General features: G+C 46.1%; 1 protein-coding gene across 1 annotated transcript; it reads left to right on the forward strand.

The window, feature by feature from the left end:
- The first annotated feature begins 13178 nt into the window (after positions 1-13178).
- LOC143266156 (uncharacterized) lies at positions 13179-18630 on the forward strand. The gene is made up of 2 exons (XM_076541786.1): positions 13179-16492; positions 18522-18630. Exons 1-2 carry the CDS (start codon positions 13179-13181, stop codon positions 18628-18630), a joined length of 3423 nt encoding a protein of 1140 aa, XP_076397901.1.
- Positions 18631-23354: the final 4724 nt, after the last annotated feature.

Here is a 23354-nt window from a genome sequence, read left to right on the forward strand (position 1 = left end):
CATTCTGTGAGCATATCTATCCTTATACCCATATCCATAACCCCTGCCTCTGTTTCCATCACGTTTATCGGGGTTGACACCCGGTACCCCATTGCTACCCTTACCCCCGCATTGTGTATTTTTTGTATCTTAACCTTGTTCTTCTTGTTATTCAGATACAAATGTAGGATTATTTCCACGTGCTGCCATGGTTTTTTCCATAGAATGATCGTTAACATGGTTTTTTTTTTCATCAGCGATCGTCTTTTGTTTTAACGGCGTTGGCGCGTGCGAAAGACTTGCGGGGCAATCGTGATTTTACTCTCTTGCGTGTAGCTTCGACGGAAAGCAGTGTCGTCCGAAGTGTTGTGTGTCTTTCTTTGTGTGCATTTTTAAATATATATATTGTTAATCTCTTTTGTTTATTAAAACGTACTCGAGTGTTATTTCTCCTTATCCTCCTATCCTACACAAATGAGCCCCATACTCTATCACAGACCTGATCAGTGCTTTGAATACCTTTAACATCGTTTCCGGCTCCGTTCCCCTCCTAACTCCGCCTATACACCTTAAAATATTCATTCTTTTCCTCGTCTTTAAGGCCACGTAGTCTGTATGTTTCCTAAAATTTAAAGATCTGTCGATCCATATTCCCAGAAACTTAGCCGCCTCCACCTCTCTTATCCTCTCATCCTCCAGTCGAATTTCTATTCTTCCCACACCTCCTCCTCTTCTCACATGCGGGAAGGTAGCCACCTGTGTCTTGTCCACCGCTGTCCTAAGTCCTAAGTTCCTTAAGTTCCTATTAAGCGTTTCCAAAGCTTTCTCCAGGGTTCCTTTCCCTTTTCTTTCATCCTTAAAAGAAACAAAGACAACAATATCATCTGCGTACTGCAAAATACATACCCCCTCCTCCCTCAGTTCATCCGCCACTCCCGACGTGTACAGATTATATAAAAGTGGGCTCAAAACCGAACCTTGGGGCAAACCTTTTAGCAATTTAATCTGTGTGCTTATACCTCCCAAGCCAGCAATCTCAATCTTTCTTTTTTCCAACCATGCCTTCAGATATGACTTGATCCTTCCCGGGCAGTTCATTCCCTCCAACATCTCTATCAGTTTTCCATGAACAACGTTATCATATGCCGATTTTACATCCACAAAAGCCGCCATCACGGACTCGTCTTTCCCCCAGCTCTCTTTAACCGAATTAACCAAGATATTGATGTTATCCATTGTCCCTCTTCCTTTCCGAACACCCGATTGATTGGGGTCCATCTTCCCTGCTTCTTCCGCCCAAATCCTCAACCTTTCATTAACCATCTTTTCCATCAACTTGCCCATACAATTCATCAGCGATATTGGTCTAAGTGCCTTCTTCTGAGGCTTCGGTATGAACTTCACAACAGCCTTCCTCCATCTTGCCGGGATTCTTCCTTTCCTCCAAACTTCATTATAACCTCTTTCCATACCTTAGTTGACAGTTTCATCAGGTCATATCCTATCCCGTCCTCTCCTGGTGCCGATTTTTTCTTGGTTCCTGCCAGGGCCCACTCCAGCTCCTCCATTTCAAGGTCCCTGTTCAACCATTTCCATGCCTGATCCTCCTCTGCGTTCCTCAGGAAATCTTCTCCGGCCGCATGACCTTCATCCTCCTCATCCACTGCCCCTTTCTCCAACCTACAACAGTACTCTTCCTCCAACAATTTTCTTACCTCTTCCTCCTCCAGCTTCTGAATTTTCCACCTTCCTAGAGTTTTCTGTTCCTCAGCCCCTATTCCCCTCGCCAAGCTTCTCACCTTCCTCCACATCTCCCCTGTGTTACTCTTGTATTTAATACTTCTAACAAAGTCCTCCCACGCCTCTTTTTTCTTTTTCTTTATGGCTCTTTCCATATTTAACTTAGCCTCCCTGAGCCTATTCCAGCTCTCCTCCGATGGTCTTTTACCCATTAACAATGTTGCCTTCTTCCTCTCCTCCTTCAACCTCTCACATTCCTCATCCCACCATGGCTGTCTTCTAACTCTCCTCCCCGTCTGTCTACTATTCCCTGTTCTGCCCTCTCTTCCCCCTCTTTGTTCGGTTGCCTCTTCTGTATTCCTCCCTATAGCTTGCTTCAATTCCTCTTCCCAGTAGCTCCACTATCCCTTCATTTTTCCTATCCACATTCTGTTCCCCTTCTACTATTTCCATTGTTACATCCGAGGGATATTCCTTTTCCGTCGGTATTCGGGTCGCGACCGAATTGACTCGCAGGAATGCATTAACGCGGAATTCTGCGAAGGCGATCGCGTAACATCAAAATGTGCATGAGTGACAAATGAGAACTCGATTTGGCACACTTTCGGGTACAAAAACCGCCGACAAGCGCGAGTAAAGGTTGGTTGTAGTTGATTGTTCGTGACTTTACACTTCGAGGTTTCTTTCGCACTCGGCCAGCGGTCATTCGCGTATCGTATCTCCGGGTCTGATAATACAAGACCCGTAAACAGTTATTTCCGGGAGTGCGTGCGCCATCGCGTAGGTCCACCGCGAAGGATAAGACAATCATCGACGTCTAGAGGGGCGAAGCAGTACCCGAAACCAAGCCACCATCAGTAACGAGTGTAAGTGCGTGTGAGAGAGAGAGAGATCATCATTGTAAGTAAGGAACATATACAGGGTGTCTCACAACTCGTGTAGATCCCTGAAATGGGGGGTAGCTGACGTGATTCTAAGCAAGATTTCCCTTTGCAAAAATCGGGTTTGTAGCGTCGTTTTCGAGTTATTAACAAAAAACACGGACCAATCAGAGCGCCGGGATTACGCGCGCCGAGAAGCGAGAGCGAAAGCTTCGAGCCAGTCGCCGGAGTGCGAGCGCGATCAACTGAGTTTTCCTCGGAACTGTCTTAACGTCTAATAAGAAGTCTTTACATCGAAACTCAGTTAAATAACAAACAGAATAATTAAAAGTAATGTTCATTTATTCATTCCTCATGAAGGAGGATCGGAATTAGTTATGTGTAATTGACACAAAGTATGCAAATGGAATTTATTGAATACTGCAATTCGTTAACGACAAGGAATGTGACATTAAATATCGAAATTTTTTTTTTTATTTCCGACAATAATATTGGCCAACGAATTTACGTATTTTAATAGGAAATACTTATTCTGTTGGTGATAAAAAAGAGTTTCAATGTGAGATCTAACAAATGTATTAACGTCTCTACTAATTTACAGGAAATTTATTAAAATAAGACTCACCCACTCTGAAAATAATCCTGTTTGTTAATAATCCGAGAGTGAAAGTGATGGGGTAATTGCCCCTGAGTCGTCCTGCCGATGTTGACCTGTCGCAGACATTGGCACCTTATAACGCAGCTGGTGGCACTCACAGGTCACTGCACTGTCTTTATTTCAAAACACTTTTGTTTTCACTTTCACTTTCTGGAGAATCCATGGTAAAAGGTATTGTCCCTCCCGATGCCTCCGAGGGTGTCCGAAAGGGGCCGATTATTTTAATATTGTCCTGGACTGCTCTTGTGATTAATAATAATCCCCCAAGATCCATGTTGAAAACTGCAGGTGCTGTGAAAAGTCCTCAGAATTTAGATTATGCGGCCGTATAAACTTATACGGGTGCATCTCGTTCTCTTGAAGAATTCGATGTACCGCGGAGCGATTCACACTGAAATAAAATACAGAAATGTATTAATAAATGAAGAAGGATACTTTAATATTAACGTTTAAATTCTATTAACATTACTTACCCTAAACGGCGAGCGACGTCTCCTATGCTTAGCGTTCCATCTTCATGGAACTCTTCGACTACCTCGCGTTCCTTTTGCACTCGACGTAAATATAAAAAATATAAAATTCTGCGTTAGTCCTTTGCAGAGACATTTCGATGGTTACTGTGCGGCAGCTCTCACGAAAATGCTCACGGGTCAAACATAGTTTTCTTTCCAAAACACACTCAGCCTTTCCCTACCCCATGGCTAGATATTTTAACAAAAGTGTGCATATTGTTTGAAGGACTTCCCTGAGTCTGGATTCTCTTTAACCATAACGCATATGCCCCCTCCCCTTCCATCACCATTACCATCTTTTCTAATAATATGCCAACCCGGAATTTGAAAAACATCCTCCACTCTTAACCACGTTTCCGTGATTGCCGACACATCGAAAGACTCCCCCACTCTTCTTATCTCCTCTCTTTTATTCCTTACACTCCTCGCGTTCCACACTCCGCACTTCATTCCCCTCTCAGAGTATTTTTCCGCTTAAGTGGGGCCCTTTTCCACCGCCTCTTTGCTAAACACTCTCTCGTACTTCCCATGTATATCCTCTCCATCGCAACACCCATACCTCCCCTCCTTCCTCACTCTCACACATCCATCTCCGGACGCTGCACACGTCCAACGCCTGTTCTTATTTACTAAATATCCTACATAGCTTAGTCCCGTTGTACATTTAAACAAAAGTATACCCCTCACCCAATATAAATCCTTATACCCTAACCTACTAACTCTGAAATATACTTTTCTTAAGTAAAACAATATCAAAAAATATCCCTCCACGCCGGAGTTCGTTATCTCAAAATCAGTCAACATACCTAACCTATCCTTAACTAAATTATTCTCTCTGGTAATATAAAAATAGCTTTGATCCCGCATATATAGAGTAAATATCATTGCTCTTCTTTGGTACATTTTACACACAGATATGTTTCCTTATCACTACTTTCCTTATCTAATAGGCTTACTGTCCTTATGCAGTCCTTCATTTTTTTTGTTACAAAATAAAAAGAAACACAAATAATACTGTTGATCATAGGAACTTACGTCGAATTTATAAAAAGAATTAAAAAAGCAAAAAACTCGTGCTATTATTTAGCTTTCGCAATTGACGCATCTAAGGCACTCATTCTGTCATTAGGTTCCTTTATCTTCCTATTAACTTTCTTATACAATCCCACTTCTGGGACGCTTTTCATCGTTAAACTGCTTTCTCTTGCGTCTTCATCCTCCACATCTAGGACCTGTTGTCCCATTAGTTCCCCCTCACACCACTCTTGTTCACCGCCTAACTTCACCATGTCTCCTCGTATTCTTCCTCTTTTCTCTCCTCCTCGACCTCCTTTCGTCCTCTTTCTTCCCTTTCTCTTCCCTTCCACTCTTTTGGTCTAGCGCCTCTGGATTTCCAGTCAGCTCCCCAGTCCTCCTTATCACCACTCTCCTCCCGTCCATTGGGCTCTTCCCCGATTCCTTGGCCTTTATCCGCTACCTTATTTTCTTCCTCTCTCCTCTCCGTCCTCAGTTGCTCCGATTCCTCCTCCCGTTCGTTCATCGTTCCTCTCTTTCGAGCAAGCTCCTCTCTTTCCCTTTCTGCTCTTCTCCTCAGTTTTTCCCTAGTTCTTTCATCCACATACATTTCAAAGGGGGGGGGGGGGGGGGTGACCTTATTCCAATCTTCGTTCGGGTCAGGGTGGACTGTCCGTTTAGCCCTGTACTTTCTTGTCCTAATCACTTCGTGAAACTTTCCTTCTATCTGTTTTTCTTGCAGTACTTTTATCATCTCATCGATGATTTCGTCATCAGTCCTTTTCCTCAATTCTACCAACCACTCTCTATTCAATTGTTTTTCCTTTCTTGCCCTCCTTCTCTCCTTTTCCATTTCATCCTTGTTTAATGCGAACCTCAGTTTTTCGTATTCGCATTCTCCCTCTGGCTGTTCACCTATCGTATCATGCGGAAGTGGGATCCTCGTCAAGATCTCAATCCCCTCCTCCTCCGTCTGTTTCTGCCTTTCTGTCTTCTCCTTGCATTCTAGGCATATATATTTATTATTTGATAACAATAAATCAGTCTTGTTATTGAAGCAACTCGGTTTCAGTCCTTTATACTTCCTTTTCTGTTTCGACCATCCCGATGTCCCTTCAATCCCTTCCTCCTCTTCAGTATCCCTTCTATCCGATTCTCCTCTGTCACTCTCTTCGCCTTTTCCCCCTCTCACGGCCCCGCTATATGTTGCATGACTTTTCGATCCCTTCCTGTTTTTGTCCAACTCCTCCTTCCCAATCCTTATCCTCTCCAACTCTCTCCCAATCGGGACATCCTTATTGTCCCATACTTCCCTTCTTTCTTTCCTCGGTAGCCTAGGAAAGTCTCAACTTCCTTCCTCCCTTATATCGTCCAATCCTCCTGCCCTGTCCGTTTCTGTCTCTCCCATATTCCTGGCCACGATCCCCCTTGCCGTTTCGAATTCCACGTTTCGGAAAGCCATGACTTTCCGAATCGCTGCTTCCTTCTGCCACAACCAACATACTCTTGCCAGCGAACTGTGGCTCCCTCCGCAGTTAACACATTTTGGACTTTTCTCGCACCTACCATGTTCCGCTTCCCCACACACTAAGCACTTTTTAATTCGTTCTTTGCACATCGCCTGAAGGTGTCCAAACTTAAAACATCTAAAACAGTGCTTAACAGGTTCTACGAATGGCTCGATTTTAATGCCAACATAGCCTTGACCTATCAGTAGTCTAGTGGGTTACACGTTACCTTTAAACGTAATTAAAATTAACCGTAAGGGTTCATACGCTACTTTTCCGTCCACTATTCTTTTCCTCTTCATCCTCTCTAGAACAAATTCTCCTTGGCCAGGCATTGCCTCCTCTTCCAGCTCCTTGATCGAGTCTTCCCACTCAAAAATAATCCCACGTCTGTACTTCATCCTCCTCGGCAAGTACACGAACAGTTGACCCTCTCTGCTGTTATATTTCTTCAATAGGTGGTTCGCTTCCTCCCTTTTTTTTGTCGTTATCTCCGCCTTATTCCAGCCGATCATACGTATACTTAAAATGTGTACACCCGCCCCTTGAATAAACCTGTAAATTTTGATCATGTTATTTCTCTTCGTTTTATTTTTATTTCCCACTGTTGGTGCAATATCGCTCTTGACGAAAATCGCGTAGAGTTGGATATTGTTCCCGAGGAAATAAAACGATAGTTTTTTGTCGGACTTCCGACGGAATAGTAAACTTTTATTTTAAGCAAAAAGGAACTGTACATTGGTCAAAATATTAAATATAATCGCACGACACACACACACAAATCAAATGTCTTTTAACGTAATTAACTAACTTATTAAATACCAAAAGAGAAGGCGCCGAAGCAGTACGTTTTACTGTTCGTGATCGTGAGAACATTTTAATAGAGAAAAAAATAGAAAGAACGTTTCGTTTGCCGAAGTTGCTGGTAACAATTCGATACGATAAGTAAGTTAACCGTCGCGGAACAAAACATATATCGTTGGAGGCTGCCTCCCCCCCCCCCCCCCCCGTCACCCTCGCCGCGAGCAAGACAGAACGCGCGTTCGAAAACATTTCAACCGTTGCTCAAAAACCCACCTTAAGGACACAGCACACCACATATTCCTCTCTTACAGGTCCTTCCTCGTACAAATCAACTGTTCTTTCCCTTTTATCCCTAATATTTCCCTCTCTAGGGTCCACGTGCTGTGCATAATTTTCACCGTCACCACGTGTTGCTTCGATCACGTTTTCCCCATTCTTATTTTCTATCGTCTTATTTCTACTTTCTGTTATCCTATTTTTGTTAGTGTCTATTTCTACAATATAATTGTTCTCTTTACCTCCACTATCGTTCTTTCCTTCCTCCCCGATAATCTCAAAACTCTCCTTGTTCACTTCTACAACACTTACTTCTCCACGCTTGCTAAAAGAATGGCAGATTTTTTCTCATTCACCATTCACTTCCCCAGGCCTCCGTATCTCCTTCGTTGGCGCCACCGTCGCCACGCTTGCCAATCCCTGATTCGCGTCATTCACAAAAACCTCACTCGGCGTTCTCTCATTGGTCTCTCCATCTTCCATGTCTGATACGTCATTTCCTGACTCCTTCTCTTACCTTCTTTTCTCCTTTCTGCCTCTCCCCTCCTGATGTTCTTCCTCCTCTTCCACTTCTCTTCCCCTTTTTTTTCTTCCTTCCGTCTCCATTTTATTCTCTCCTCCTTTCACCCCTTTCTCCTCCTCGTTTTCCTTTCCTTTGCATTTCCTTCTGGACGCCTCTAGAACCGCCTTTTCCTCTTCTGCCAAATATTCCAAAGCCCGGTCTTTTCTTAGGCTCTTTACTAAACTATTATCTTCCTTTTCCACCTCTGCTTGTCCTCCTTTTCTCTCCTCGTTCTTCTTTACCATATCCTCTTCCTTTTCCCCCTCTTCAGAACTCATTTCTTCTTCCCATTTCTCCTGGACCTCTTTCCTTTCCTCCACCTTGCTCTCACTCGTCCATTCAACTACCTCCACTTGTTCCCTCGTTTCCCTGGTTCTAGGCCAACCAGGGCGGCCTTTTATTTTCATGAACTCTCCTCCTTCCTTACTCAAAAGTCTCACCTACCACAAGTATTATACTAAAGTATCTAATCACTAACAAAATAAAAAGTCACTCTTGTCCAAAATTAACCAATCGTGCACTAAAAACCGCCAAAATTTCAGGAGCTCAAACGTATCACGTGTCACTCGTCCGCTGCCATCTTCCTTCTCTCATCTATATTGATGACAATGAGAGTAATAGGAATAATAATTATAGGTCTATCTATAATAGCTACATAATATGGGTAATAATATAAGTTATATTGGGAATAACAAGAGTAATAGGCATAGTAATTATAGTTCTGTCGATAACAGCAACATAATATGTGTAATAACCTAAGTTAAATTGAGAATAATAGAAGAGGACAAGATGGCGTCAAGCGAACAGAACGTGGTCTGTGTGGCTCGTAGTTTGTTTTGCGATTTGTTTTGGTTTTTACTGTTGGTAATTTGTTAGACTCAGACAAAGGTGAGGGGATAAGCTGAGATTTGATATTTATAAACTTTTGGAGGAGGAAAAGAGTGATTAGCTGAGTAATAAGTGTATGAAAGGAAAGTTCTCCCCTGGTTTGGAACGAACCAGTGGAAGAAGAGAGGGGGAAGAGAGGGGAAAAGTACGTAGAGAAGGACAGAATAAGAGACGAAAGAACGAAAGAGTGATATGTGCAGAGGTAACGAGCAGTGAAGACGAAGAGAAGGAGGAAAGGGGTGTAGAGTATGTGAGAGAAGGGAAGGACAGAGAAGTCCAGAAAGAAGTATTAAAGGAATTGAGAAGGAGCTGGGCGCTGGAATATTTGGCGGAGGAAGAGGATGCGTTGAGGATGGTGTTGAGCGCGTCTGTTAAGGAACGAGAAAAGGAGGATGAGGGAGTAAAGGAGGGAGAAGGAAAGGAGGAGAAGAGAATGCAGATGGAGGAATGTAAGAAGAGGAGCAAGAAATCGGAAACAGAGGAGGAGTTACAGAAAGAAGAAGGTGTAAAAGAAAAGAAAAGGGTTAGGGAGATGAGCGGAAGTGACGTGATGGAAGAAGAGAAGGAGAGGACCAATGAGGAACAAGGACTAGAAGAACACAGTGAAGTTCCTATGTTTGTGTTGGCAGCAATGAAGACGTCGGCGACGGTGGCGTCGGAGAAGATGAAGCGGGGGCGTGGGGAAATAGTGAAAGACGCAGATGAAATCGGCCATTGTGATCAAGAGCGTGGTACGAGTAAGTTGTGTGAAGCGAGAGTAAAGAGTAAGGACAAAGACGAAGTGAACAAGGACCTAGTTGAGGACAGTTTAGGTATTAAGAACATTTCTACCAGTTGTAAGTTAGTAAATAATAAGGATAACGGTAGAATAGAAGTAAGAAAGAATGGGAAAATTAATAATGGTGAAACGCACGTGGCGAAGGAAGGCGTAGATGGAAAGTCGGGGATTGAGAGAGAGAATAGAGAATGGGTGGTGGAATTGAATGAAGAGGATGTGAAATGGGATGAATATGTCGTATGCGTAGTTTTAAGGAATAAGGTGCAAGGAAATAGGAATGGTAATAATAGTAAATTGTCTAAGAGGAACAATTTAATAAAAATATATAGGTTGGTGCAAGGTGCAGGCGTCAAAATCTATACTATTCGTATGATTGCTTTTAATAGGGCGGAGATTACGACGAAAAAGAAAGAAGAGGCGAATAACTTGCTGAAAAGATATGGGAATGGTGAAGGAGGAGTAAAAGCGTTTCTACCACGAAGAATGGCTTTTAGAAAAGGTGTGATCCACGAGTGGGAAGACTCAATTGAAGAGTTGAGAGAGGAAGCCATGCCGGGCCAAGGACAGTACTATATGGAGAGGATGAAGAAAAGGCGCATTACACATGGGAAAGTAGTTTATACACCGCTAAGGACGATATTAATAACTTTTAAGGGTAGCGTGCTTCCCACGCGTCTATTAATAGGTCAGTGACATGTAGGGATTAGGATTGAACCGTATGTCGAGCAAGTGAAGCAATGTTATAAGTGTTTGCGTTTTGGCCATTATCAGGCCCAATGTAAAGAAGAGTTTAAAAAATGTGTGACGTGTGGGGAGAGGTTCCATGGTCAATGTGAGAATCGACCGAAATGCGTTAATTGTGGGGGTTGCCATGGGTCTTTAGCTAGGCTCTGTTGGGTATGGCAGAAGGAGGCGGCCATTAAAAAGGTAATGGCCTACAAGAACGTGGAATTCGAGACGGCAAGCGGCATAGTGGCTAGATCAACGGGGGACCCGGAGTTGGACAGGACGGGAGGAGTGGACTAGTTCGTGGGAAGCAATGGGGATTTTCCGGCATTAGCGGTGAAAGAAAAAAGAGAAACATGGGAAACGAAGGAGGCTCCCATACAAAGGGAGGTTAAGCTAATAAAGAGATTAAAACAGGAGAGATATGGTGACAGGAATGGAGGAATGGGAAGAGAGGAAGGAAAGAAGGCTACCTACAGCGAAGTCATGAGAAGAAATGGTGAAGAACAGAGAGAAGAAGCGGAAGAAGACTGGGGACAGGAGGTGAGTGGAGTAAGTGTGGATAAGGGGGAGGAAAGAAAAGAAGAAGAAGGTTGGAGACAGGTTAAAAGAGGATTTAAGCCTGCCTGTTTGAATGAGAAGGTGGATGGTATTATAATGGGGAATAGGTTCATATGCCTAGAATGCAAGGAGAAGACGGAGGAATTGAAAAGGGAGGGTAAGATACAGATTATGAGGAGGATTCCACGTGATCGGTATATGGTGGGAGAGGAGCCGGAGGGCGATTGTGATTGTGAAAGGTTAGAGTGGGCATTAAACAAGGATGAGATGGAGAAGGAAAGGAGGAGAGCAAGGAGAGGGAAACAGATGAATAGGGAATGGTTGGCGGAGCTAGAGAAGAGGAAGGAGGATGAAATCCTGGAGGAATTTATGAAGATGCTGAGGGAAAAGAATCTTGAAGGGAAGTTCCACGAGATTGTAAGGACGATTAAATATAGATAGAGAAGAACGGTAAGACCAGACCATGAAGAAGACTGGAATGCGGTGACTACGCCCCCTTTTGAGATAGAAGTTGATCCAAGGACAAGAGAAAGACTACGGAGAAGAGCAGAAAGAGAGAGGGAGGAGTTAAGAAAAAGGAAGGAGGAGGAACAGATAGAGGAGGTCATGCTCAGGGAAAGCTGGAGGAGGCCAAGAGAAAAGAGGGACGATCTGCAAGGGAAGGTGAATGAGCAAGGGAGAAAGATGTCAGAGGATGGAGAAGAAAAAGAGGTAGGAGAACGAAAGGAAGAGGTGATAAGAGATGAAGACAAGAAGAAGGAAGAGGAGGACAAGGAGAAGAAGATGGAAGGTGCAGAAGAGGAGACATGTTAAATTGTGTTGTGAATAAAGATAAGGATGAAGTTGTAGTGGCAAGAGGGGTAGAAGTGTTGGTGGAAGTTGGAAGGGGGGATTTAGGAAAAATGGAAGAAGCGTTTCGCAATAAGCTTAAGGAGAGACATAGGGATGTGATGAGTACAATAGGAAAAGGAAAAAAAGAAGGAGAAAAAAAGAGGGACAATAAGAAGGGGTATTGCGGTATGAGAGGGGAATTGGGAATAGATTGTAAGATAGAAATAAGGATAGGTTTAAGTGCGTGTGCGGGTAAAATAGTAGTAAATAAGAGGTATAACAGTATTAGAAGTAAAAGACTGTTAAAGTATGAACTCAATTTAGAGCGTATAAGACTGTTTCAGATGTTAGTAAATAAGTTTATTTTCTATATTGTTTTTTATATATTTTTAAAGGAAAAATATTATCAGAAGAGTATTTTTTATATATCTTATATATTTTATGTATTTTGTATTTTCGTATAATATTAAATAGAGGTAAGATAGTAGATAAAAGGTTTAGGGTTTGTAGTGTAAGATATGCGAGCGGAGAAGGGTGCGAGTATGGAAAGAGAGGAGTTCTGGAATGTTGGATGATGAACGTAACGTCTGTGCTCGATCAGGAGGAAGAGTTGTTTACTTGAGGTGGGTTTCAGGATGTGGGGGGTAAGTTTGGTGAGGGAAATTGAAATAAGGGTGTCCGAGCCGATTTATATGTATATTTCAAAATATAAACTGACGAGCGAAACGGTTGGGCTGTCGTCGCCCCCTTCCCCGTGCTCCTCAGGTATCACGGGTGGATCGAGTAGCTCGTCGCCTGGGGGGTGCGGGGAAGCGAGGTCTTATTGTCCTTTGACAATAGGCGTTCAGTTCATCCGCAACTCGCGACTCTTGATTATCAGCTTAAGAGCGATTAATTTCTTTTCCCCGAATTTCTTCGGTTTAGCTTTTCCGGCCAAGTTCCGCCTTTCCGTCTATGCGTGCTACGTCGCCAATGGATACAACGCGGGTAGGGTTATTTTTAATCCCGGAAAGTGCACGCAAAAATTCGAAAACCTCGGTCAACGGATTATACCCTAAAAGTCAAGGGAAATCCAAGACATTTTTTGGTCCTTCGAGCCGGATAGGCGATATCCGGTGCATTCCCGATTAACTGACCATCTAAACACCGACGATTTTCCTCCGGAGTCGTCCTACTCGCGACCGTTAAATCCGTTGATATCACGCAACCCGTTTTGATACGTGTAGTGCAGTGCAAGTGAGTGGTCTTGCTCCGGTTTAACGGAACGCTTTAAACAAACCAAACTCGATTAGTGTAAGTTTTGTTAATAGTTTATTTGTGTGGTTTAATTACATTTTTGTGTGAACGTTTTGCGAACATTTGAACTCATTTGAACAGTGTCGGTTGAACGGTTACGGGCTCGATCCTCCGTGTGTTGACCTTTTTTTCTCTGACTCTTCGTTACCTCGCGTGTGTTTACCATGGCTCCAGCTGTGGCGGAGTTGCTGCAAAGCCAAGCGGATTTGTTTACTCGCATCGACAATTTCAAACGTAACACCGACAAGTTAGGGAAGGATAACCTGACTGTCACTGTTTTGAAATCACGACAGCGCCTTCTCAACTCTTACTGGGAGAAGTTTACTAACAATCACGATGCAATTGTGCGTCTACCGGAATCCAAGGCGACCGAATACACCGCGAAAGGGGTTTACGACCAAGTGGAGGCGCAATTCGTGCTTCGCTATTCAGAATTGAGCGTTCTGATAGCCGCTGCAGAGCGTGCCAATGGGACCAGTGCATCTTCGGGCTCGTCAGCTGCAGTACACAAATACCCGGAAGTGGTACTCCCGCCGATCACTTTGCCGACTTTCTCAGGAGAGACGCTCGAATGGGAATCGTTTCGCGACCGGTTCCGATCGTTAATCCACGACAATGATCGTCTGTCGGAACTTCAGAAGCTCCAATACCTCAAGGGAGCGTTGCGAGGCGAAGCTGCAAGGGTGGTGGAGGCCACGCCAACTATGGAAGGCTGTTATGCAGGTGCGTTTGAATCACTCGAACGTCGATTCGGTAACTCGCGCATGCTGTCGGCTGCCCATCTTCGTCGGTTAATTCACAGCAAGGCGATCAGCAAGGCAACTCCTCAGGACTTCAAACGAATTCTTGACGAATTTCGAGGTTCGCGCCTTGCTCTGAAGGCCCTGGGCAGGCCGGTGGATCATTGGAACGAGCTGTTCTTTCACCTGCTCTCAGAGAAGCTCGACACGGCCACGCGGATATCCTGGGAATCTTCGTTGGATGATCCCACGAGAGTTCCAGCTTTCGAGGATTTGGAGAAGTACCTGGAAACTCGTGTCCACGCTCTCAGCTTCGCGCAAGAACGGGATCGATCGTCTCCATCTGTCACCGTCAAGGATAAAAAACGCCCGGCTACTGTCACCCCCCGGGAGCGGTCTGCCCTTGGAGTGCAGGTAGCCAACGAGCCCACGCCGAAGTCGAAGATGGGTCGCGTCTGCCCAAAGTGCTCGGGCCCTCATCAACTGGGTTTTTGCCCCCGGTTCAAGGCTGTCAACCCCTTGGAGCGGAGAGACTTCGTGGATGCACATGCGCTCTGTAGCTCGTGTTTGAACCCTGGACATACTACGAAGTCATGCAAATCATCTTACCGGTGCATGGCCTGTCAAGGGACTCACCATACGTTACTGCACGATGCCTACCTTCGCAACACGACGTCATCCATCGGCGCTTCGGGATGCCCTGCAGGACCCTCGACATCTGCGTCCACATACGCCGTGCGATCGCATAGCAAGGTGTTGCTCGCGACCGCTCAAGTGCGTATGACCTCACCAAGTGGTCTCAGTGTTTCGACCGGTGCGCTGCTCGATCCTGGTTCGGAAACGTCGTTCGTGAGTGAACGTCTTGCTCAAACACTGCGACTAAAAAGGAAGACCGTGCATGTTACTCTGAGGGGATTGGACGCACAGCCTCTGGGGGAGATTCATCACGAAGTGCGAGTGTGGCTTACCTCCGACAAGGATCCGGCATTTCAAATTCGGATGGAAGCTCTCGTCACCAGGAAAGTGACCTCCCACACACCGTCGCTGCCTCTGGACTCCGCATGTTGGGACTACCTCGAGGGATTCCCATTGGCTGACGAGAACTTCAGGGTACCATCTCGAGTCGATGCTCTCCTGGGCGCTAACGTGTGCGGATTCCTGTTTCTGGAAAATCGCGTGGGTCCACCAGGTGTTCCTCCGCTAGCGCGGACTCCTTTTGGCTGGGCTCCGCTGGGACCAGTCCAAGCCTCGTCTACAACGACCAGATCAGATCAATCGAGGATCCTGCACGTCCGTCGAGATGATGATCTACATACCTCGCTGCAGCGCTTCTGGGAGATCGAAAACGTTCCGACGACAGCGCCCTTGCACCCCTCCGAGATCCAGTGCAAGGAACATTTTTCGAACACTCACTCGAAGGACGGTACGGGACGCTATGTGGTACGTTTGCCATTTTCCTCTCAACCGACCGAAGATGTAGGGGTGACACGAGTAACAGCCACCCGGATGCTGCTAGCATCGGAACGGCGCCGAGAACGTGACCCGCGTCTCCGGGAGAGGTACGCTGCATTCCTCGACGAGTACCTAAAATTGGGCCACATGGAACCGGTCACCGAGACATCCAGGATTTCGCCACGCTGCAGTTACTTACCTCACCACGGCGTATGGAAAGGAGATGGCGACGATGCGAAGATTCGCGTCGTTTTCGATGCATCGTGTGTTTCCACGGGTAGGTCGTCGCTTAATTCGGTTTTGTTGCCAGGTCCCAAACTGCAGAGTGAGTTATGGATGGTCCTCACACGCTGGAGACTTTTCCGATGTGCTTTTTCTGCGGATATTGTTAAAATGTTCCGTCAGATACGAGTACACCCCGAAGATCGTGATTGGCAACGCATTGTATGGAGACCATCACCCACCGAGGAAGTGCGGGACTTCCGTCTTACAACAATCACGTACGCAACCACCCCCGCACCCTTTCTGGCTCTTCGGGTTCTCCAGCAGCTCGCCGATGATGAGGGCGAACGTTTCCCACGAGGAGCGGAAGAGTTGCGATGTCACTCATACGTCGACGATATCCTGGCTGGAGCGGATAACGTCCAAGAAGCAGAGGAAGTCCGACACCAGCTGGTGGAGCTTCTCACGGCGGACGGTTTCCCTCTGGATAAGTGGGCGGTCAATTTCGACACTGCGATGTTTGGCAATCTTTCTACAGAGAAATTGTTGCAGGTCAATGACACTGTAGGAGCTTTAGGACTTCGATGGGATCCCAAGGCCGACATACTCACGTTGCGAAGCTACCGACCAGTTGAGGAAACCTCTACGACATCTTGGACTAAGCGCGAGGTCGTCTCCGAAACGGCCCGTCTATTCGATCCCATGGGATGGTTCGCTCCAGTGTTGATTCGGGCCAAGGTGCTGACCCAGGATCTCTGGCTTGCTGCTCTGGACTGGGACGAACCGTTAACGAAGACCATCGACACGAACTGGGCTAACTTTCGATGTGATCTGGAGCGTTTGGAGGCCTTGAAAATCCCTCGCTGGACGGGCTCAGAATCCGAGGATGCCTTGGAGCTCCACGCGTTTTGTGATGCTTCCGAACGAGCGTACGCAGCCGCTATTTACCTGCGAGTTCCGCATTCGCATACGGCCGCTGACGTACATCTTCTGGTCTGTAAGACGAAGGTCGCACCTACGAAACAGCAGAGTGTGCCTCGGCTCGAGCTTTGCGGTGTGACGTGGTATTTTATACCCGTCACAAGGAGCCTCCTCGGGAGACCGGACAGGTCATAGGTCGCCGTCAGATACCGTCTAGAGAGAGAACGAAGCGCGTATAATATCGTAAGAACAAATTCTGCTGCCATACTATTTCATATGTACCGCCGGAGAATGACGTCACGGTCAACGAAGGAGCGACGTACGTCGAGGGAAAACGCCGCTGCTCTGCCGCTACCCCGCTCGGATCCTCCGATAGACGAAGAGAGGCAGCGGAGGAAGAGGAGAGAACCCAGCGCGATACCGACGTACGCCGAAGGAAAGTGCCGATTCCCTGCCGCTTCCCCGCTCCGGCCCTACGATAGAAGAAGAGAGGCTGCGGAGACGGAAGAAGCCCTGCCGAAGAAGACTTCGATAGAATTCGGAAACTCCGGCAGAGGGTGGGGGTATGCCACGAGGTGTCCTAATACCGGCGCAAGGGCTCGCGGATCCTTATTCTGTATTCGGCACTTGCCAAGTTTCACGTAAAGTTTTGAAAAAGCACATTACCGAGATCCCGAGCTCTGCCGCCCAGTGTCTGGACACCTTGGTAAGCCCCCTCCATTACCGTGTTATATTTGTAAAAGAGCGCGAAATCGAGATCGTCATATCGTGGGTTGTAGACCACCTGGCTTGCCATTCACGGGCAGGTTCTGCAAAGTGTGACCGGAGTGGCTTTGTATCGTAGGGAAATTAGCTTAAGTTAGAAGGGTAAAGAAACCCGGGGGCCCCTGTCCGGGACGGTCGCGGATCCCGACGTCCGGACTTTTTCGTGTCGTCGAGAGATCGCTCCTCGATCTCTCGAATCGCCACTCGGCCGGATCACCGAACCTGTACCGGGGAATGGTACAGCGTAAGCTACAATTAAAGTATCGTCTCGAGTAGGCCTTTGCCAATATTGTACCCTCCCACGTCTCGATTTCGCGAACTCTTGGTACGGGAGTAGAACGTAAAGTGCATGTTTGTCGTACCGGACATTTCGTGTTTGTCGCGTAACTTCTCGCTTTCTCTCTCTAGACGGTCGCCGATACAGAATCGTTCCGCGTGTAGAATTAAATCGCGTCTCGTATAAAACTAAGTGCGTTAGATTCCGTTGCGTTTAGTATAATTGCGTTACGTCGCGTCTCGTCGCGTTCCGTCGCGTCTCGTCGCGTTCCGTCGCGTCTCGTCGCGTTTCGCCGCGTTGCGTTCCGTTAGAATAATTGCGTCGTGTTTGGTTAAGTATTTGCGTTGCGTTTCCGTTAAATTAGTTGCGTCGCGTACCGTTCCGGGAATCGAGGAAATATCAAAGATTGTATTCCGCTTAGGAACTTGCATATTTCGCTTCCGTGGTTAAAATCTCGCGGAGATCGTATCTCGGCCTTCGCTCTCGCCGAGAGCGTTACGGTTAAATCAAATCCCGATACTGGATCACACTGTACGCCTAGGTTACTTAGATATTAAATAAAACACCGCTGTTAACAAATACCGCTAACTTGAGGTTTCTCGCGAATTACCCCGAATCACGTACTCTCGTCCGCCTCCGCGTCTAGCTCCTTTACCCTTAAAGAATCCCGCCACTCTACCATTGCGTTCGGATACTGAGCTACCGAGCCGTTCCGCCGCCGATTCGAATCTTCCGCGTTTTTCCGAGATCGACATAAACGATTTTCCCATCTTCCCGCTATAGAGTCTCGTTTCGCGTCTAAGTTCTTTATCGCGACGCTGAGAAGCGTCTGGCGCCCAATTATCAAATAAAATAAAGCGATATCGAACGGGTTCGGATCGGGTGCCGTAGTGCTACGCGCTCGCGAATCCGCGGAGGCGCCGCGGCGGTCATCGTCGCGGGCACGGTCAAGAGGGGCCGATCGAGAATTCGCGAGCGAAGCGGGGTCGCGGGCCGTTACCGAGCTAGCCGCGAAATACCGTGTAGCAGCGGGGCACAACTCTTAGCGCGACTCGTCACCGCCGTTCGGAACTGTCTTCAACCCCGCTCTGTTCGGCTGTATGCGTGGACAGATGCGGCTGTCGTTCTAGCGTGGCTCCAAGGACATGCTTCGCGGTGGAAGCCTTTCGTGGCCCACCGAGTCGCGGAGATCCATGGTCTTCTCCCAGAGGTGCAGTGGAGGCATGTGCGGACTTCTAATAACCCCGCAGATTTGGCGACCAGAGGCCTGTCCCACAACGAATTAGAGGGAAATCAATTATGGTGGTACGGACCCACTTTTTTGAGGAATCCTCCTGAACATTGGGAAAAGTCGTCAGTAACAATACCTGGAGACGTACCGGAACAACGATCCATTATGCTGCACTTCTCCGCAACTCGGATGGAGCCCAACGAGCTACTGGAGCGATGGTCATCCTTCACTCGCCTAGTCAGGGTCACCGCATACCTCCGACGATATATCCACAACTGTCGATCTTCTTCCTCTCGCCGAGGTGGTTTCTTGTCAGCGCAGGAGCTCGAAGAGGCTCGTCTTCTACTGTGTCGCTTGAGCCAGGCTGACACCTTTGTGGAGGAGATTAAGCGCCTGAAATCAGGTAAACCGCCTTTGACTTCTTCGTCAATTTACGCTTTACATCCGTTTTTAGACGAGACAGGAGTCTTGCGCGTGGGTGGTCGGCTTTCTAACGCCCCGTTATCCAGGGATCAGCGTCACCCCATCATCGTTGACAAACAATCGCCATGGAACGCTCCATGGAGGACTGGATTTAACTCGTTGTACTCTCATGCAGGAGTATTGGATACCCAGAGGAAGGAGCTTGATTAAAAAAATCCTCCGACATTGCCTCCGGTGCATTCGACAGCGAGGTACCACTGGTCAACAACGGATGGGAGATATTCCTCCGTGCAGACTCCGCCCGGCGAGGGCATTTGCACGAAGCGGCATCGACTACGCAGGGCCGATTACGCTTCGTCTTGTCAAAGGGAGAGGACAAAGGACAACGAAGAGATATCTGGCCGTCTTCGTCTGCCTGGTCACTAAGGCGGTTCATCTAGAAGTTGTTTCCGATTTAACAACCTCCGCCTTCATCGCGGCGTTTCAACGCTTTGTGGCTCGTCGTGGTCGCTGCGTTCAACTTTTGAATGACAACGCCACGACGTTCCGAGGATCGAACCAGGAGATCGGGAGATGTTTCCGAGCAGCCGCAGCGTTCTACAAGGACACAGCCGAACAACTGGCCAACGACGGGACGGAGTGGAAATTTATTCCCCCGTACGCTCCTCACTTCGGGGGTTTATGGGAGGCAGCGGTAAAATCAGCAAAGACCCACCTGCGACGTTCCATCGGCGAACACATCCTGACGTTCGAAGAGTCGTCCACGCTGATGTGTCGCATCGAAGCCTGTCTCAACTCACGTCCTCTATGTCCACTGTCCGATGACCCGTCAGACCTCGAGGCACTCACTCCCGCACACTTAGTAATCGGAGTCACTGTGCGCGGTTCCCGAACCCGGAGATCCTTCCCCTCATACCTCGGCAATTTCTCGGTGGCACTTAATAACGCGTATTCGCGATTTATTTTGGTTTAGATGGAGCAAGGAGTATATTGCGCAACTCCACCAGCGTCCAAAATGGCGGACACAGCGTCCTAACCTCGAAGAAGGCGCTCTCGTGCTCGTGAAAAACGAGCTCACCCCACCAACGAAATGGCCGATGGGACGAGTGACCAAGGTACACAAAGGCCCGGATGGCTTTGTACGCGTGGCGGAAGTTCGTATGGGGAACAAAGAAACAACGAGGGCTCTTACAAAGCTGGTGCCGCTACCACTCGATGTCCTGTGTTAGAACTATTCCTTCACGGCGGGCGGCATGCGACGATCTGATCGGCAGTTTTCCACCACTACCGGGCGGCCCGCCTAAGTAACTTCGTATTTCGTCGCCAACGACGAGACGGGCGGCATGTCCGAGACGATTTATATGTATATTTCAAAATATAAACTGACGAGCGAAACGGTTGGGCTGTCGTCGCCCCCTTCTCCGTGCTCCTCAGGTATCACGGGTGGACCGAGTAGCTCATCGCCTGGGGGGGGGGGGTGCGGGGAAGCGAGGTCTTATTGTCCTTTTCCCCGAGGTCTAATTTCTTTTCCCCGAATTTCTTCGGTTTAGCCTTTCCGGCCAAGTTTCCCCTTTCCGTCTATGCGTGCTACGTCGCCCATAGATACAACGCGGGTAGGGTTATTTTTAATCCCGGAAAGTGCACGCAAAAATTCGAAAACCTCGGTCAACGGATTATACCCTAAAAGTTAAGGGAAATCCAAGACACACTGGCCACTCGGAAGGGTCTTCAAGGTGCATCCTGGTTCAGACGGAATCATCCGAACCGTTACAGTCAGGACAGTTATATCAACATTCGACCGTAATATGAGGCGTTTGGCACCACTGCCCAATCAGGATATCTGAGATCACCGGTATTTATAAAGCACTATATGTGATTACAAGCAAGACTTTCAACCAGGAGTAAGTACTCAAATTTCATGTTTTATTGATCGCTGCTCTCTCAACGGGGGGAGAATGTTCTGTGTTGAACTTCTCTTTTAATAATCTCACGACATCAGATTAATCTACGTGATTATTCAGCTTAGCTATAGTTCCGGTGTATACAGAACTTGACATTATTGTCTTGACCATTAGAAAACGCCATTATTCTGAGAGGCCTGTCCTTACATGGTTAAAACTAACTTTTACCACCTTAAAATCTGGGATTTCCCTTCAATAAATTAAAACGTACACGACAAAAGCAACCCTCATAAACGACAGGGACTTTAGTTCTCTTGTCCAGTTCATTCAAGTCACTCTAAAGTGTAGGGCTATACTTTGGGCTTGTTCAATTTCTTTTAAAGTTAATAAATTTTGATTGTCTATGCTAAAGTTTGATGGGCCTACTGCTTAATGATTTACTTGATTGTCAGAAAGAATATTTACATATGTGATGGGGCGTTAGTTCCCTGACAGTGTCTGATATGTTAATTTCATACGGGGCTGGGTAGGTAAAATTTACATTTTCTGTCATTATATCTGAAGCTATGATTTTTGACGAGCCAGTGGTTGCTTCACATCTACTTTGGTGCTGCAAGATTCCTGCTTTTGTAGTTGTTTGTACCCTGCTGATTTTTTATTACATTTAATATGTAAGGGTACTGTACTGTGCCTAAAACTGAATAAAGCCACGTGTTCGGGGAATTTAATTTTGTAATAAAAACTTGATGTGCGGGGCCCATTTTGATATTGCAACTTGACTTATTTAATGCTGGTTGGTCTAACTAAAAGATCCGTTCCGCAAATTGGTGAATTTTTAAAATTTTGAATTGGTTCCTTTAGTTCACAAAGATATCTCCAATTTTGCGCTCTGCAGTTTCTAATGTATTGTTCGTCTAATAGGAAATACTCGTAATTTGTTGTTAACTGGTTTATTGTCAAGCATTTTGATAGAGGTTGTATAAAGGCAGGTGTGGTGATATTGGGCGTGATTTTTTGTAATGAAGGACAAGGGTGGAGGTGATATAACTCATAGGGTGATTTGTCCAAGAGAAGGAAATCTATTGTGAAAATAACTCTTCCGTGGACGAGAGCGGCGTTCATCGTAGTAACTTTTTGTATTTGTTGTGTATTCAATTCTTCGATAGTAAAGGGGAATTCTAGTTGCGTCGATGTCTGTATCTGCTTACAAGCTGTTATTAGCTTTTCTGGTGACAGAACTATTACATGCAGAAGTCCTAATTTCGCGAACATTATTGCGTCGGTCAGGGTTGTCAGTGGCAGTACACATTTGTCTGTTTGTCTAGTCAGTTTAAATTCCCATGATTCGATTGCCAATTGTAGTTCTAATTGCGTTTCACGATTACTCAATTCAGAAAACTCATCAATTATTTATTTAATTTTACCGTTTGTTTCTTCCGTGGATTGGGTTAAGGAGTTTAGGATTTCATAGGTTTTTTGGAATTCGGATTGAACAATGTGGGTCTGGTTTCCTAATAATGCGGATATTTGTTTTTAGTCCTCATAAAGTTTATCTATTTCATGATTATAATATTACGTATCGCTTTTGTCTAGCGTGCCGAATAAGGCTTTACTAATGGATCCAATAAACCCTAGCGCTGCTCTTTTCTGTCTACTCCCGAAAGGTTTTCGTAATGAGTGAGATAACAATTCCTCATATCGCTGTGCTTCTAATAGTTTAGGATTTAGTTTTTTTCTCAGGTTTTCCGCTGAACACACGTTTAAGTGATGTAAACGGTAAACGTTTTTAATGTATTCGATTTGAGGCAAAATGTTAGTTAGAAATTTATCATTCCCTTTCCTTCAGGGAGGTTCCAATTCAGCGCTTTTATCTAAAACCCCTTTTTTTGGAAATAAGCATGTTTTAATTTATCAAAATGTTTTACAAATTTTTGTCCGGTTTCAGTAATTAATATCGCGTTATTTAGGTCAGTGATTTCGCAAATTTTATATGGTCCGTGGTAGTGAGGTTCAAATTTTCCTACCCTGGGTTCTTTTAGCACATAAACATATTCATTAGGAGAAAATTTTACTTCGTTACATTTTTCATCGTAAATTAATATAGAACGCCGTTTATTAGAGTCCAAGTTATCCCGTGTTATTCTTCGAATTTCATCTAAGCGATGAACTAAGTTTTGCACATGGAGGGGATAGGTGTGGAGTTCCTCTCGAGACATAGGTGTAAATGGATCTCTAGCAACTTGTCCGAAGACTACCTCATAGGGCGTGAAATTTGTCGCTTCGTGTACGGATGTGTTGTATGCATAGGTCGCGAAAGGTAGTAGAATATCCCAATCTTCATACTTTTCCAAATAATGTTTTAAATATTCGGTTAGTACTATGTGACTACGTTCGAACGAACCGTTTGT

Source organism: Megachile rotundata, unplaced genomic scaffold, assembly GCF_050947335.1.
Source record: "Megachile rotundata isolate GNS110a unplaced genomic scaffold, iyMegRotu1 scaffold0057, whole genome shotgun sequence".
NCBI lineage: Eukaryota > Metazoa > Arthropoda > Insecta > Hymenoptera > Megachilidae > Megachile > Megachile rotundata.

Excerpts from the sequence above, each read along its gene's own strand:
- LOC143266156 (XM_076541786.1), top strand. The coding sequence starts at position 13,179 with ATGGCTCCAGCTGTGGCGGAGTTGCTGCAAAGCCAAGCGGATTTGTTT. Across the intron at positions 16,493-18,521 it reads GAGCTTTGCGGTGTGACGTG|CGTGGCTCCAAGGACATGCT; the intron begins GTATTTTATACC and ends CTGTCGTTCTAG.